This window comes from Herpailurus yagouaroundi, unplaced genomic scaffold, assembly GCF_014898765.1.
Source record: "Herpailurus yagouaroundi ecotype Mexico unplaced genomic scaffold, PumYag 142, whole genome shotgun sequence".
In the NCBI taxonomy this organism is placed as follows: domain Eukaryota; kingdom Metazoa; phylum Chordata; class Mammalia; order Carnivora; family Felidae; genus Herpailurus; species Herpailurus yagouaroundi.
This window is the reverse complement of record NW_024412397.1, coordinates 39,776,944-39,794,958: the sequence shown is the minus strand read 5'-3', so window position 1 is coordinate 39,794,958 and position 18,015 is coordinate 39,776,944. Positions and strand designations below refer to the sequence as shown.

The window sequence follows — 18,015 nt, the reverse complement described above, 5'->3', positions numbered from 1 at the left end:
GATTCAGAATTTGGAACTTTAGATTGCCAGAATTTATGGCATAACATAAGAATTATGTTCTAGAACTTTGAGTATCTGATTAATCTTGGAGGGTATTCATAACAATATGCTTAACACTGTACTGTGCTTCTGTTTTTATATACTCCTAATAATGTGTTTTCATATATTAGTCTTAATGTATAAACCAATAGAATACCTGGCTTAAATTTTGTGTTCAAATATAATGTGTATATTCATATAACATAAATTGATTTGGATTTTATTTGCAACCTTTGGTAAAAATAGCTCTGGTGACTGCATATAACCCTCAAGGCATCAATATTCACTAAGGAATGCAATTATAGCTTTGAAATAGCCATTTCTTAATACATCTTTTTATTCTGTCAAGCTTTCTTTCTCCATTCTTCCAAATAATTGAACAAAAAAAGGTAATTTAGGTGATTTCAGCCTTATCAAGATCTAGGTATAATTTACTCCAGAAATACTGAGCTCTCTATAAATATTTCAGTACAGAAATAGAAGCAGAAATGGATGTAAAATTACATTGTATGTGAGTCTAAGTATCCTATGCAGATGAAAACCTTTGGAAAGGAATAGACATTAAACTGGGGTGATTTTATTTGATTTTTTTCTAAGCGGTATTTTTCTCTTTATCTCTTAATTTCATTGCTTGTGCTCTTAATTGCCACATGCCTAAATGATTTTAGTTTTGCTTTGTTGTTTTGAAGTTGACAACATAATTCAAATGCAAAACAGTTGATATGCTGACATGGGGACTTCTTTTCATAGTTCATTTGTTTTCAGAAGAATAAAAATTATGACATTTTGTTAAGCCAGGTTTTCTAAAAGCTACAGTGTGTAATTCCTAAGAACAAGCCTTAGTTCTCTCAGGACAATTAGAGACTGTTTATCCTACAACTCCTGAGATGCCTGTGCAGAATCAAATTGACAATTGTGGACTGGGATTCTGCCAGCAATTCGGGTGATTTCTATCAATGTGTTTGTGTGTGTGTGTGTGTGTGTGTGTGTGTGTGTGTGTGTGTGTGTGTATGTGTTTAAAGAAGTTAAGATCTGTTGTAGGTGCTGCGCGAGGCTTGTACGCACTCTTCAGTCTGACCAGGTTCACAGTACTCAGGTGTGTAGGTGAGATCTTTGTCTGGAAATCGGTGGTCAAATTAGGACATCAGAGAAATAAAAATAAAGTTGTGGAGATGTAGATATCATAAAATGATGTTAATCAACTCAGCACCTACTAAGTGCCTACTCAGCAGACAGTGTTAGGTCCTGAGGTTTTGTGGAAGCTTTAAGGCAGGTATTCATGCTATCAACATTTATTAAGCTCATGCAATGTTCTTGGGACTGTAGAAGTTGCTGGATTAATCGATGAATAAAATGTAGTCCCTGCTTTTGAGGATTAAACAACCTGGTTCCAGACCATTTTTCTGTGTCATTTTTCAGTTAGGTCTTTTAATCTCTTCTCTGTGACGCATGTCTTCATCCTAGTGCATGATGATTAAATGTATATATATATATATATATATATATATATATATACACACACACACACACACGTATATATATGTACACACACATACTTATATATGTATATGTATAGATGCACACACATATATTTTTTTAATTTAGGGATTTCTAATTCTCTCTTGGATTCTTCATAAAACATAATGATATTCCAACATATCAAGAAGTGTTGTCTTTCCATCACAAATATAGGGCCATTATGGTAAGGAATACACATCTATGTGTTCATTAATTTGTTTGGCATAGAGTTGAGACACCATGCTTTATGGAGTATGCCAGGCAAATTAATGAGTAGGGGCTTGATGATTAAAAAAATTCCTAATGAAAAAAATCATTTGTTTATATTAAGCCCAATGCTAAGGACTTTACATGAATTATCTTTTTAAAAACTTTGCGGTGCACTGTATTTCCCATTTCACTGATAGGAAAATTGAGGCAGGTGAAGTTAAGTAACTTGAGACAATTCATCCAGCTAGCAAGTGGCAGATGTGGGATTTGATGTCTGATTCAGAACTACTTGCATTTAACCTTTTACAATACTTGTAGCCTGAGCCTAAAACAATTTTGATGCAGGAAAGTACTGGTTGTGTGATTCTATTAAGTAAATACCCTCCCCCCTCATGACATACATATCCCCATTAGAAGCTTTTTGGGCTAATTATTGAGTGTCTTATATATTACTTGCTGAGGTTAAAGTCTAGCCTATAGATAGGTGTATTGAGACTCTTCTAGCTTATAACCTAATTATAAATAGGCTTGAAGGGTGAAAAAGACATTTCCATAACCCATTTACATTTGGAGAATGCAAAGCGGCAGATGAATTTTACCTCTTATGCTTGTCCAGTGTGAGGAGGATGACTATGAGTGAAGATTTGGGCTCACAGACAGGAGCAGGGCATATTTGGATGCGCCCTCTTCCTGTTTGTTTTCCAAGGTAATGCTGTGAGGATGGGAAACCTGCCTCAGGGAAGGGGTGGAGCAAAGGCTTCATAGGATTCTCACTCTGTTGTTGATATTGGACTTACAGATTGAAACTTGTTTCTGGGGAGCTTCCTAACTGTGACCAGTCAAAGCATAATTGCTAACAAAATGTAGATAACCCGAAAGGCAATCTTAGAGGGTGCCGCCTATTCCATTTGTAAAACAACTGAATGGAAATAGATGGGATTGAGTAAACTATGCTTCCATGGGGGTAGGCTAAATTAGGAACATCATCATTCTCCTTCTAAGAGATGGATCTAGGGGAAGAAAAGGAGGCTCAAATGGATAAGTGAGTATGGTTTCAGAAGCAGCGGGAAATTATCTTAAGCAAAGAATGATCAGATATCCTTTACTGTCATAGGTAATCTGTATCATAACCATTTATCCGTCCTTCATCTCATCCATCCGTTGTATTTCCACCGGGAGGGGTAAAAATGCTACTCATTCCTTTTTGTTTTTATTTTTCATTTTTCAAAAGACAGATGTAAGATTTCCAAGCAGAGCACGTTCTCCGTCAGGCCACTACAGCTAACCTGAATTCATTACTTAGTTCTTTTCTAGCACGTCTGCATGAAATACAACAATTTGTACAATGATGATTATTCAATTTGTTGCTTAATTAGTGTTTATTGAAGGTGACCTGCTGGTTCTAGATACAGAAAAAAAATAACATTCATGAAGATGTATTGGAACAGGTTGTTGCTAGTGGGAAAATCTAAATGGCTCACATCTTAAATTCTGAAGCATTAGGATTAGCAAAGATTACTTTGGAATCCCCCTACACCTCCACCCTAAGAAGGAAAGTGCTGAATCAGGAATACAGAAAGTACTATTTGGAATTACTTAGAACAGATTTTACTGCTCACTTATTTTATCCAGCCTTAATGTTAGAAATGCTAAATTTTTTTTAAAATTAGAATTTATTTAGTTTGCTATTTTTAGATACCACCCTTTTGAGTCAGCCACCTATAACTTAATCTTCAGAGTTTTATAAATTAGTATTTATGTTGGATACAATGGTATATTCTTCTTTTCTCATAAAAGTGTGATGAAAAATTGTGAAATAGTGTCTATAGAAGTTTGAGTAGGAGCAGATAATTAACTAAATTTTAAATCTAGTCTTTCCCTTAGCCCAGTTTTGAACCACCTGGTCACCCAAGCAATTTTCTAGTCTTACCTAGAAGAGTTTCTTGTGATCGAAGGATTTGGGGCTGAATAATTCCTAACAGTTGAAGAATTACAGCCTTTGGTAACATCAGGGCTATTGTACACAAGGGGTCATTTGCTGTTGTCTTTACTTTCCCAACTTTAAGCATTTCTTTTGAGAATTTATTTGGAAGCAAGCTTCCTTAAAAATAGTGCATTCAGAGCAGTCTCTACTGCATTAAGATGCAATGTAAGATGAGATGAAGCTTAACTCAGTACTATAACATTTTCTTTCTGGTAAGGACTTTGCAGATTGTATAGTCTTAAACTTTTATTTCGCAGATCAATAAACTAAGGCTTAGAGAAAATGAGTGGTCCATTATAATAAACTAATAGATATTTGACTCATCTTAAAACTTAGAAGAGACCAATCACTTTTGAATTTGAGAAGAAGGGGCAAAAGCCTAGTAGTAAGTGAAGGTAAGTCTGTGTAAAGAAAAGATAAATCTTCCATTCTAAGGTACTATTAGAAGGGACATGTCTTTCGATTGATTTTCCTGAAGCAATGGGTTTTCATTGATCCAGTCACCCTCTATTACCTGATTTTATTTGCCTCCTATAGTACATATTTGTAACACTGTTGGCAGGAGTTAGGGGTGCAAGAGAGATTGTACTGTCATTTATACTTCTGCTAGTGATCTAAGATTCTTGAATCTGGCCTCAGTGGCTGCTGGTTGCCATCAAGACCTTGCCCAAAGGACTATGGGAAGAACAGGGGAAGAGGTTGCAATCACCTTACGTTCCTTCCTCTGTGGGCTGATGTAGGCAGCCAGTGAGCTCAGCAAATGCCTTAGATCATTTTATTGAATATTCTTATTCTAGTTCTTCTTTGGAATGGCCGTCAGAGGTGGTAATATGTGAAACAAGGGTGAATGGATTTGCGTGTGGACAAGTTGATGCGAACAGGTCATCCAGCACCCATTGTTCTCTGTTCCTATTTTCCCTCTGGGCTCTTACAGCTTGCTCTGCTTTTTCATTCACACTGTGATAATATATTTTTGTTTACGTATTACATTTTCCTCTGTTCTCTATTTAAAAAAAATGGACAGCAATTAAATATTTAGATGTAATCACAATAAAATTGAGTGGACTGAGAAGTCCAATGGGTAAATTGTAAACTAATGTGAACTTAAAGTAAAAATCTGGTTTTCACTTATTGATTCTTTTTTCTGGCATTGATAGATCATTTGACATTCTTTATAAATGGATTTTCGGTATATCAGTGCAGTATGGAATATATGTAATGATTATTTTATGGATTAAGTGAGGTTAAACTCAATACAATTTGGAGCTATCAAGTTCTTTTTGTAATGAATTCATGATATTCTTCACTTACAATATGATAATATTGATTTCTGACTTTTACTCTGCCTGGGGTTGTTATATAGATTAAGATGTAAAAATAGATTTGAAAGCCTATTAAAATTGTATGTTGCTAATTATATTAAACTCTTTGCAATTAATTTAAATATGTTCAGATTATTTTTCTTAGGTTTTGAGAATTGAGATCCAAGAAACTACTTTTAATTTGTGTTTACAGCATAGCCTGTTTATATAAGCTAGTGTATAAATTTGCCTGGGTATCATGGAATGTCGAAATAAGGGATTAAGAAAAATAAAAGTTAATTTCTCACAGGACATTCTAAAGGTAGGTAGTCCAGGAATGCTGAGTTCAGGTACATCAGGATATCCAGAAAGTCAGGTCCTATCTGTCTTATTGCTCCCTTATCATTAGGATTTTGTCCTCATCCTGATGGTCTTAACATGGCTTGCCACCAAATCTATGTTCCAAGAAGCAGCTGGGAGAAGGGACACGTGCAGTCCCTTTACTGATATCTTTGGAAAGTTGAGTGCATCGGTTTTCCTCTTGTCCCTTGGCCAGATACAGAGTTGCACTTAGCTGAATGGGAAGCTGGAGAATAGTCTGTTGCAAGGAGGCGTGTTCCCAGCTAAAATGTAAGAGCCTTAACTATAGGGAAAGGTAGTTTTTGAGGAAAATCGACCAACTTCTGTTATATCTATTTTTAAATTAAATCTCATTCTTGGGCTTGATTTAGGTTAAATATATAGTATCATTTTTGACATTTGAAAAAGTAATTACCTACACTTGACTTTATGCAAACATTCCATATATTTTCAAGTCTCTGCTCAGCCTACAATGACCTCCAATTGCTTGTCCTCCATCCCCCACCTCCAAAGCCCAATTCCAGTTTCCTATACCACGTCCTCAGTAAAGGATTGTTTAATTCTGTCTCTCATTCATTATTTTATCCACCCTATTCCATCATAACATAATGTGTGTGTTCCTTTGTCGTAGCATCTAATAAACTCGCTCAGATTTTCTCTTGTTATAATAGGACTGCAATTTCCTTAATGGTAGGGTTCATGTCTCATTGATTTGTCTCTTCCCCATGGTGCCCTTCATATAATAGGCTCATGATATTTTCTGATTGAGTGAATGGAAATTTTAATTCTCCATTTCTGCTTCTAACATAATGCGTTCTCCTGGATAAGTCATTCAGTCATTTTTTAATCTTTCCAGTAAATGGGGGGAAAATTGTAACTCTTTATCTGCATCTTAAGATTGTTATGAAAATAATATAATTTGGAAAATGTGCTGTCAATTGTAAGATATTTGATTAATGAGATTTTACTGTTTGCTGCCTTATTAAGAATTTGGAGAAATTAATCAAGATTAGATGGGTTTCAAGTCAAATTTGTATTCTAAGATACTTCACAGTAATGTTTTGACACACTGGTGCCAAAGTGTTGTTTTCAATAAGAAGTATGTAATGTTATTTAATAACCAAGTTTTTATCTAAAATTTCGTGAGAAGTTAGAAATGGGATTTTAGTTTATGTTCTTAACTCAGACTCAGTGATGAGATTGAAAGCCATTGTTACTTGATTAAGCGGATCCTGAGTCGTTTTTAACATATCTGCCAGTGACCAATGTTGGAACTTGAGGCAAGGGTTTTCCCATTTTACAATATACTGGCAAGTAAATAATTTTTAGTCAAATGAGGTGCTTTGGGGAGGTCCTGTTTGTAACTGAGAAACTGTATTTCTTTAGTTAGCTTTCATACTTGGGCCACTTTAACCCTTTGAGCAAATGATATCAATGTGATATTTCTTCTGCTTTCCCACGTTCTAAGCTTCCCTGTTTTAACACGTGGTGTCCTCACAGTACCTCCTCCTGAGTATCTAATTGGTATGTTTGGAGGGGAAAGGTATCTCGGAGTCCTGTGTTTTTGCACTGTCATCCAAATTTGGTTTGAAATGTGACTGTGAAGCCTCAAATACATCAAATGAAATTTTGGAGAATAGACTTTACTGAAAAATCCACTTTGCTATCTCTGAGGAGGTCTCCATTTGAACATGTAGGAAATGATTAATTTTATGAAAAAAACTGTGTGATTATTTGTGTGCTTCTGTCATTAAGGTTTTCACAGTTTCGTTTAATATTTATTGAATGTTCATAGTATACTAGGAGTTTTCCATCACACTGAAATAGTTTGACTATCTGTTACACTAAATATAGGACAGAATATATTTTACTTTTGAGTAGTGATCTGATTTCCAGGATTCTACTAAATTACATGTATGCTGATGCCTTAGCTTCTGTTGATTATTAACCATTACTGCTGCCCTGCTACCTGCTTATCATTTAAGATGCAAATTGTCATCTCCCCTGGGAAACTTTCCCCATGATTCCCAGGCAGAAATATGGTTCCTTCTTTTGTAGTTAAAGGGGGGTTTTAAATGTATCTTTACCACAGTTGTTTTTGTTTATATGTCTTTCTCCCATCTAAACTATGAATTGCAAGATAGCTAGTGACCTGTCTCACTCATGTTTGTATATCCTGTGTAGTTCCTACATCATAGTGCATACCTCAGCACATGTTTATTCTATAGAACATATTTAATTATACACATCTTCAGCTGACATCTGTATAAGGGATGGTTTGAGAAGACTATTATACTTACTGCATTTGGTCAGCCTCTCAAGTTATACAACAGAGGGTTGATGTGTCAAACAAGAGGACTTAAAATTTTAGGAGGCGAAGCATAGTATATTGCTGAGCACCGAGTGGACTGTAAGTTTGAGCTATCAACCAGCTGGTCTCCTTTTCGTTATGGTATTTTGTAAGTCCTTTGCCTAGGTGATCCATTTAGGTTTTGCATTTTCCTTCTGAGAGCTATGTCACTTTTTATGAGATGCAGTGAAATTAGTGGGAGAGTGTCCAGGAAAAAACATAGCGAGTATTATGTTTGATAGGAACCTCAGATCCAAACCTATCTAACAGGTTTCTGGATATTTGATGTCAATGGAATAGTTGGCTTTGGAACCAAAGTAAATACTGAGTGGGTAGAGGAGGCAGTGCACTGGATGGACATTACCAAGATTTTTCATTTTAGTGTCTACTGTATGTAGCTGACAAGGATGGGATTAGTCTGGCCCGTAGAGCAAGTGAAATGGAGATTAGAAGACAGAATTCTATTAATTTTAAATGGAATTACATATAACAAACAGATAGCCATTTGCTTAATGCAAATAATAATTGAGGGTAAGTACATAGAAAATAATGCTGCAGTGATTTAACCCATTTAATTGTATTCCAGACACATTCTGGAAATAGAGAAACTTAGTAAGATTTTGTGCTGCAATTGAAAGTTTTAGTTTTCAGCATTAGTTTGAGAGAGGGGTACCAAAAGGAAATATATAGTCTTTAATATTGTAATAAAGGTCTCAAGAAGATAAAAATAGTGAATTCTCTGGTTTAATTTTGAAAACTCTATATAATATCTATCTCTTTGTTTCTTAAGAGCCTATTCATTGAGAAGTGAGAGGGGAAATTGATATTTTAAATAAGTTGGGTTTTTCTTGCTCTTTAACATATAATAGCTCTTGGGGCTCCACTGATATTATTATTATTATTATTATTATTATTATTATTGTTATTGTTATTATTCCTACCATTTGAAGTTGATATTCATTGGAAGTTTTCTGGTTCTGTCTGCATGATGAGCAAGTAGAGGGTTCCTTGATCAGTAGAGATTCTGATAATGCAGTCAAAGCAGTGGTAGCCAGGATTATGAAAGTGGTGTCCACTTTGGGATTCAGGAGTAAGAAGGCACATGTTTGGTAATATGAAACAGTGTCAAGAGTTAATCTGGCATTACTCTCTCATCTCTTGAAAAAGCCAAGGTTTTTTGTTTTGTTTTGTTGTTTTTTTAAGCATCAGAATAGTGTGATCCTATATACCAAGCCTAGAAGATTAGCCTCAGAAACCAATACTGTGTTTTCTCTCTCCCCTTCAGGACAGAGTATATTCCATTTGGGACCACCTCAACTACCTTGCCAGGCAGCACCAGCTCTTCATATGCTTTCAGTTTACCTTCTACTATGAAAAGGATCTTTCCTTGAATGTTCATATTTCACCTTGAGAAGGCAATATGTGTGTGTATGTATGTATATATATACACATATATACATATACATACATATATTTATATATATAGGATGGATTAAGTAGCTATAAATAAATATGACATAGTAGAAGAGTGGTTTGTGGGAGTTTTACTATATATACACATATATAATATTTTCCAGTCTGGTTTCAGACCCCGGCATGGCTTGGAGACAGCGTTGGTGTGTATGAAGGATCTTCCTCGAATGAAGGATTTGGGACAACTTTCCATGATGATTATATTAGAGCCTCAGCTGCTTTCGTGTTGGTCATGAGGTGATGCTGAACCGAATGCTTGAACTAGCAGGAGTGGCTGGGATTGCATTGGAGTGGTTCCGTTCATTCCTTCCGGGTAGGTACCAGCTAGTGACGGGTGAAAATGGACATTGAGGGTCTTCCTGTATGGAACCGCGTAGTTGTCACTCATTCCCCTGTTCATGTTGAGTGGGTTTGAGAAGACAACTGGACGCCTGAAGGCCAGGCAGTGTGATTCGAATGACTGTGTAGAAGGTTATGAGGGTGATTCCCAGATGGATGTCGCTCACATACGTTTTTTTCTGTTTTGTCAGTGTGCTAGTGCAGACTAGAATTGAAACTGAGAAGTGTGACTTGTTGGAAAGGGAAAATTCGGGAGGCCCTGGTGTGCTTTCTAATTCCTCTGTCTGAGTTACAGTTTGTGTAAACTGTGGCCATATTTTGACTACCAATTTATCTGTACATGCAAATCCTACCGCAACGTTAGATAGAAATGTTTTATTTTGCTTTTCGTTATATATCTGACCCTTCTTCCCTGTGAACGTTGACTGCATCTCCGTGATCTTTCTTGCTGAAGTTGTAGTCTGCTTGTTCACCCTTGTCCTTGGGGTTCTTCTAAGCGAAGTCGCCTGACTACATTAATAAATATTCTGGAGGGTGATGGCTGGGTTTCCCCAGTAAATGTTTTGCTTTATCTTCACTGAGAGCGCTTCGTTATTCTAACCCTGTTTTCCTAAGAATCAAATTGGGTTGTACTTTTAAGGAGTTTTGCAGCACAAATACTGTCTCTGTTTCTCTTTAAATTGCCTAGGCATTTAAAGTTTTTACAGAGAATATGCTAGAGTTTCTTCAATTTTTGAGCATGTGCTTTAGAAACTTGGTGCCTTTTCTTGGCTATTGTTTATTTATGAAATATTACTTCAGTTATTTTCCTTCAGGGCAATGAAAAGCTTGCTGAGTGTTGAACATGGAGGAAGTTTATTAAGCCTAATAGTAGAATACAGGTAAAAAACTGAAAAGAAGAAACACAGATGTATGTGTCTGTAAATATCATTAGAACTGTCTGTTGAATGTCATTTTGGCAAAAGGGCAGGAAACTAACATTTATGCAGTAACTGATCAGTGTCAGGCACTAAGCCAAGCAGTTTCTATTTTTTAGTTCACTTAATCCACACAGTAACATTGAGAAGAAGTAGGTGATGTTTGTTCATTTTACAGATGAGGAAACTGATGCTAGGGAAGTTAGGTATTTTTGCCTAACTTCACACAGTTATAGGTGGAAGATCTGGTATTTCAGTCTGGGTCTTGCTGATTCCAAAGCTCATTCTTTCCATCACAGTGAAATGTTAAGCCACAGGCAAATGTTAGACTTGAGGTGGGGGTCCCAAAGGGGGAAAAAAAAGAAGAAAAAGAATGCCTATTACACGGCCTGAGCAAACCAAGGAGGAAATGAAAGACAGGAATGTACTAGCATCAGGATTGTTTTGAAAATTTCTAGAGTTTTCTTGAAACTCAGTTTAACAAGCTAGGTGACAAATGAACAATTTTAGAATTACCAAAGGTTTGCCACTTAAGGGATAAATAGGTTTAGAACATTAGATTTTTATCTGTTTGGACATTTGTTCATTCTCTCTTTTGTTTTGAAAATGAAGTTGGGATACCCCACATTGGATCCCAGAATATTATAAAGATCAGTGCAAGGAGGCCAGTCAGGTAGTTAGTAATTATCTGAAAAGAGACAGCATTTGAAGACCAATTCCAGGTGTTTACTGTTTACAAAAGTTTTTTTTTTTTTAATGTGTCTACAAAACTTTTCTATGTGGAACCCCAGCTTACCATTGCCTTTCATGTGTAATGTGCTTATGACTAAAGATGTGAATATTTGTTTTCTGCTTAAATAGTAATATATCTGGGTTTCGGTAAATAGTTGTTTTCATCTTTGAATGAAGTTTGAATCAATACTATCAGTTTTCCTTTTCATATTGACAGGCAGCTTCTTCCCACATCACAATAGATTTATTTCAGGCATAGCCAGAGAGAATGTTGTCTCTGTGCTTATTATCTGGCATTTGGCAATAGGAAAGTACTGTATCATGTATTAAAGTTGTTATTGTTATCCTAACGTGATATACTGTTATTAATTATGTTAATGGTACCTAATAAAACACCCCCCCCAAAGGAGGTAAAGCTCTTTAACTGTAATGATTTTCAATTTCAATGATATGTTTTATCTACTAGTGGCTCATGAAGTAACAGTCATAATTGAATTCAGCACCTTAAGATTTCCTGACTTAGCTTTAGTGAAATATTGATTTCATGGAATTAGGTGGCAGGTGCATCGAGGAAGTATTTCCTGAAAGCTTTAAATGGCTATATAAAACCTCAAGAATATTAATTCAGGTTAAATGAGTGGGTTGGAGTTGTGCTTACTTAAGATGTTTGCCAAATGGCCAGAAGCCATGATATCTCAAGTTTTGTTTTTTGAAACATTGAAAAATGAAGGAAGGCAGATGACTGTTTCCTTTATTGTTGCATAAACATAGATAGTTCTCTATAATTCTAACAACTGCTTAATCAGTTACCATTTAGTTAGTTGATTAAATAGGGCTCCAGGTTGAAAATAATTTTTCTTGAATTACTGTGGCTCGCCAATTCTCTTCCTTTCTACTCCTATTACATTTACATATTTTTCTCCCTTTTTGTCACTGGAATTGTTGTCTGGAGGGTCTCTGTGTGTCTGGCTAGAACATGGATATTGCGGTAAAATAATGTACAGGAAATCTTCTTTTGTCTAAAGATACATTTCTCCCCATGGGTCATCAAAATGCGCATTTTTTCCTAAGGAAGATGTTTATTTCTGTAAAACAGAGGTAACGCATATATAACGTATTGGTACCATTACTTTTGGAATTTATTAATATGTATGTGTGTATAATTTTATAGTTCTCCAAAACCATTAGCCTGAAACAGCATTGTTTATTCTCTTTTTACATTTGCATTGATCTTAGGTATTCTTAACTTAATCTTACTGGTTTTTTTTTTTTTCCTATATGGATGAGTATCAATATGGCCTGTAGGAAACATAAGCCTTTCTGCCATCCCTGCTCCCAACTTCTGCCTCTCATGAATTATATTTTCCTGAGGGTGAAATTAAAGAACTAGGTGTATTAAATTTCTTTTAGGCTTACTGCCAGATTCTTAGATGTATTTTTAAGTGTCAAAACTAAGTCTGGGGAAGGGAAGGATGCCTAACGTCGCTGGTCTTTGTATTTACTCTTCCTTTCTCAAAGCATATTGTTTCCATAAGAGATCTTGCCTAGAAGTTAGGCCCTTTGTAAAGTTTGTTTTTACTTTATAATTCGATATGAATTCTATGGATGTGTTTCGTGCCCTTCCAAGTAACTATGATAGCTGAATTTCACAAATCTTCTATTTTATAGCAGAAAGCTGTGCTTATTTAATATCTTTCTATGGTAATAGTTCTAATTAAAGCAGATAACTACCGCTGAACAAATTGTCTTGAGAATATAAGTGGACAAAGAAAGAGAAAAAGGAGGAAGGAGGAGAGAACACAACTAAGTTAAGTTGACATTTGTTCTGTGGTGTGAATGGCAATCTTAACAGTAGTGGTGGGTGTAGTTAATTTTAGACATTTCCTTTATCAAACATTTAAAGGTAAAAATTTCCCCAGAGCCAGCAAAACTCTGAGCTGAATTCTTTTGACGTTCTGCTGACCAAGGAATTTCCCATGACTAGTACCAGATTCTTCCGCAGAGAAGGAATAGGAACATGCATCAGATATGGGCAGGAAAACTCTGCTCTTCTTTCTGAGCCATAGAAAGCCATGAAAAGTGAGAAATGTTTATTGAACATGTAATGGCGGTAGTTGTATTTTATGTTGAGGAAGATACATACGTGGTTGAAAACCTACCAACGAAAAGTCATACAATTGGGAGAAGGTTAGAAAAATTCAAATCTCATGTGTGAATCCACCTTTGATTGAGAAGTGACTTTCACGGTTAAAAGCTATAGAACAAAGTGCAAAGGAAAAGAAGATGGGCATAAGTGACTACAGAAATTTTTATGTGCTCATATCAAAAATATTAAGTCACAGTGGGGAAAACATTTTCAGTTAATATGCTGAAGGTATGATACAAAGAGACTATTAAAACAGTTAAGAAAAAAAAATGACCTCAGAGCATCATGGTAAAAGGACATGAACAAAAGAGCTCCAATGTAGAAAACTAAGGAATAAATAAGTATGTGGATAAGCATTTGATCTTACCAATAATCATAGAAATGCAAGGTAAAGTAACCACTGGAGATTGTTTCTTTGTTTGCCTGATGAATTAATCAGTCCACACACTTCACCTTGACTCCGAATGATGTTTCCTGCTCTATGTTACTGGTGAGAGCGTAAACCAAAATAACTCATTTGAAAAGCCAGTTGGCTTTGCAAAAGGTCATTACATAACTTAAACATCCCGAATTAATAATGCCACTTCTGCAAGCCTATCTTAAAATATTTTTGAAAATAAGAAAAAAACATGTGCTAAGAGATTCATATTAATGCTGTCTCAGTTACAAAGTACATAATTTAAATGCCTACCAGTGATATCAGTGGTTCTCAAACTCGGCCGTAAATTAGAATCATTTGGAAAGATATAAGAAAATGCTGATACCTGGGCGCCACCCAGAAATTTTTACTTAATAATTAGTTTGGAGTTGCCTAAAGATTTTCATTAAAAGAATTGTCCTAAAAATGCTATGATATAGCCAGATTGAAAACCATGGTTTGAAACAAGTTGATAGAATATGTTTAACCATTTGATATATTTACAATGGTTTTATAGTATGGAGAGGGTATCATGTAAGATGAAATATTGTAATTCAATCCTTAGTCAAATTATAACTTGAAAATAGAAGCACACCAGTAAAATAGGCTAGAAGAAAATTTATAAAATGCTCAGAGTTGTTTTAAGGAGATTTTGAGTGATTGTTTTTCATCTTTTTATCCATTGACAGATAATTTTGTAATGTTCTTATATTACCTTTTAAAGAAAAACTGTATTTAAAAGAAAAATTCCTGCTGGTGAGATCTAGGTAATTTCCTATTTATAAGTTATTTCTACCTATGAATACAGAGATTTATTCTGACTTCTAAAATCATCATGTCCTGAGGTTAGAGTTACACTTCATTATTGTAATGAAATCCTTCATAAGATTCTTTTTTTTCCTTTTTGTCATCTCAGAAATGTTTTCTCATGTAGTTTTCTGACTGTTGGAATATAATAATCTCAAGTCAGTCATTTTTCTCTTTTTTTATTACTCTACATCTGTGCCTATCAGTTTTCACCTTTCTAAATATCACCTATATGCTGATGGTTCCCCAGTGTTTATCTCTAACCCCAGCATTAACTCTGTGATGCATGTATGTATCTGAATTTGGATGCATACCTTTAAATTAGCAAGTCCAGCACTAAATCACCATAGTTTCTTTCCCAAACCAATCTCTTCTCTATTAACTGTCTTATCTAATTGTACCACTGTCCCCCCCCCCCCCGCCTCCACCTCAGCTGCTAAAGCAATCCCAAGTTCCTTCTCCTGCCTTATCTCACACATCTAGTTAGTGTTTATGTCTCACTGATCCCTCCTCACACTGTATTTCCTCTCATGCATTTCTTCACTCTTTATCCCCATCTCTGCCCTACCATCCTTGCTCTGGTGACGTTCTTGTCATCCTCCCTGCAGTCTAGTATTGAGGCTCCTACTTGATCTGTCTCTAGGCACGTCTCATTCTAGATCTATCCTCATGGTAACAAAGGGACAAGGGCATTTCCCTCCTTAAGAGTCCTCTGAGGCTCTTTATCGTGTCTCGCATGAAGTCTAAGCTCTTGGCCATGGGATTTAAAGTATGGTATAAATGTCATGTGCATGGCATGGTGCGTACATCTTCCCTCTGGAAGCTGATCCCAACCCTACTCTCCCTTCCACTCACTCTCTGGAAATATCAAAGAACTAATCATGTTTCTGTGCACCACATTCAGTTTTGTCCACCTGTGCCTTCTTCATGCTGCTCCTTCTACCTGGAATCACCTCTTCACCTCCATTTTGGATAGATTAACAAAAATTTAAGGATTAATACTGTCCACCATTTACCAGGGTGAGGAAAATAGTTATTCTCAGTGGAAAGTAGTTTAGAAGTAACTATCAAAATTTTAAAATCATCCTTTTAATCTAAAAATTCTTTTGGGAATCTATTCTAGGACATAGCTATACATATTTTCTCAGTCTGTTTGGGCTGCTTTAACAGAATACCATAGACTGGGTGGCTTATAAACAACAGCAATTTGATTCTCTCAGTTCTGGAGGCTGCAGCAGAGTCTAAGATCAAGGTGCCTGCAGATTTGGAGTCTTGGGAGGGCCTGCTTTCTGGCCCACTGGACATCCTACTTCCCATTGAGTCCTTATGTGGGAAAGGGGCAGGAAACTGTCTAGAGTCTCTTCTATAAGGACACCAGTCCCTTCACGAGGGCTCTATTCTCATGACCAATGACCTCCTAAAGGCCTCCACCTCCCCCATGCCATTACTTTGGATACTAGGTTTCAACATACAAATTTTGGAGGTTGGGGACACAAACATTGAATCTATACCTCATATATGTAAAGAAGTATATACCAGATTATTTAGTGAAGAACTATTTTAATGGGTAAAATTAGATACAAACCAAATATTAAATAAGGGAATACTTTAAAAATTTATGATATGCCCACTCTATGGGGTATTAAAAGTACTATATGAATATTAAGAATATTCAGTAATCTGTACAATGTTAAGAGGAGAAGATATTCTGTGAGAAAATCTCCTGGTTGCGTTAATAAGTAAAAAGCATGTACCTATCAGTATGCACTGACTGTTCTCATTTGTATTGAAAATAAAATTAAAAATACCAAAAATAAATTTAAAATATATTAATACAGGCGTATATGAATGCAAATAGGAAAAGCTCTGGAAGAAAACATGATAGATCCTTAATAGTCATTATTTTAAGTAGGAGGTACAGTTGGAGGAAGTTGGGAAGGACTCATTACTTTTAAAGATTTTGTGTTTTTAAAGTAATCTCTACACCCAACATGGGGTGCGAACCTAGACCCTGAGATCCAAGGTTGCATGCTCTAGTGACAGGAGCCCTAAGAGGAACTCGTTACTTTGAATTCTGTGTGATAATGTACCTTTACACTTCCCATATAATTTCCATGTGTGTATTTGCTTGCATAAAAATCTGTAAACCATAACATAAGTGGACACAAGGGAAGAATCTGATAGATTTGGAGAGAAGCCAAATTTCAGATAGAAGAACAAAATCATCAGTGATTTTCTGTTTTGAAAAATGTTGAAAATGCAATAAAATGCCACAGACCAACAACCAGTGGCTGGAGTTCACAGTTGTGGACATGTTGTCGTAGTTGCTTTGGATTTCTTTTAAATTAAGTCTAGCAGAAAGAACTGGAGCTTCTTTGATTTCCTTCTTTTTCTCAGAGGCAATCTGTGTCAGAGATTTTCTGTATACTATTGTAGCTCAGAAATTTATAGCTTTACTATGAATATATAGGTAAGAGTATATCTATGTCTATAGCTGTAATCCATCGCTGAATATTCAGTTTATTGACATTTTTTTTCCCTCTTAAATCATGTCTCTTTGTGAACGTGCATGAGTTTTTCTAGGACCTATACCAAAAAGTGGAATTGCTGGTCTGTAGAGCATGCATACTTCTGTTTTGTTTTGTTTTTCACTAGATATTGCCAGATGTCTTTCCAAATTGGTTGTGTCAATTTATATTCTCACCAGGGTATTTCATAGTTTCTATTTCTGGACATTTTCAAGCAGTACTTGGTATTGCCAAGGTTTAAATTTTGTTCTACTCTGTGAATTGTGAAATGTTACTTTATCAGCAGCCCCTGAACGTTTCGTGAGTGTCCCAGCCTGGTAGGGCCCTGTGAGGGGAACACAGAAAACCCTAAGGAAGTCGGTTGCCATTGAAAGGAGCTGGTTGCCATCAAGCAAGGTGATCAGTTAGATGCGCAGAGCTAAATGCTGCGATTGTGGGACCGGCTATGAAGCCTTTGGAAATTCAGAGATGATCTTGGACCGGAGAAGTGGCTAGAGGTTTTTAGGAGATGAAGGCGAGGGAACCTTGACAAATGGATAGGAAGAGAGGAGAATGGAAGGCATTGAAGGTGAAGAGAGCAGGAAGCGTGGCTGGAATGAATAGTAAGCAGTCACACCATTATGTGTTGTCCTTAGAACACATTAGGAATTAGAGTTTTAAAGCATACCTATTTTCAACTCATCATTTTACAGGTGAGAAAATTGAGGCCTAGAAAAATGTGATCAGCTTGTAGAAATCATTTAGCCTATTAGACAAGTGTCCAAAAAAAAAAAAAAAAAAAAAAAAAAAAAAAAAAAAAGGGGGTTATTTGGGTTTTTTAAATTTGAAAAAGATGGGTTTGTTGTATATATGAGGAGATAACGAGGGGGGAGAAGTTTTGAAGAGGCAGAGCA

At 35.9% G+C, this 18,015-nt stretch overlaps 1 protein-coding gene across 4 annotated transcripts in view; it reads left to right on the top strand.

Annotated features, from left to right (window-relative positions):
* The window catches only part of ASXL3 (ASXL transcriptional regulator 3), a 157,039-nt gene that overhangs the window by 19,562 nt on the left and 119,462 nt on the right, over window positions 1–18,015 (top strand). For 2 of the 4 annotated variants that reach the window (XM_040479133.1, XM_040479131.1), the window contains exon 3: window positions 3,344–3,346. In XM_040479133.1, coding sequence (XP_040335067.1) covers window positions 3,344–3,346 — 3 coding nt within the window. Of the gene's footprint in view, window positions 1–3,343; window positions 3,347–9,339; window positions 9,549–18,015 lie in introns of all 4 variants that reach the window. The other 2 variants (XM_040479134.1, XM_040479135.1) reach the window with 2 other exon arrangements.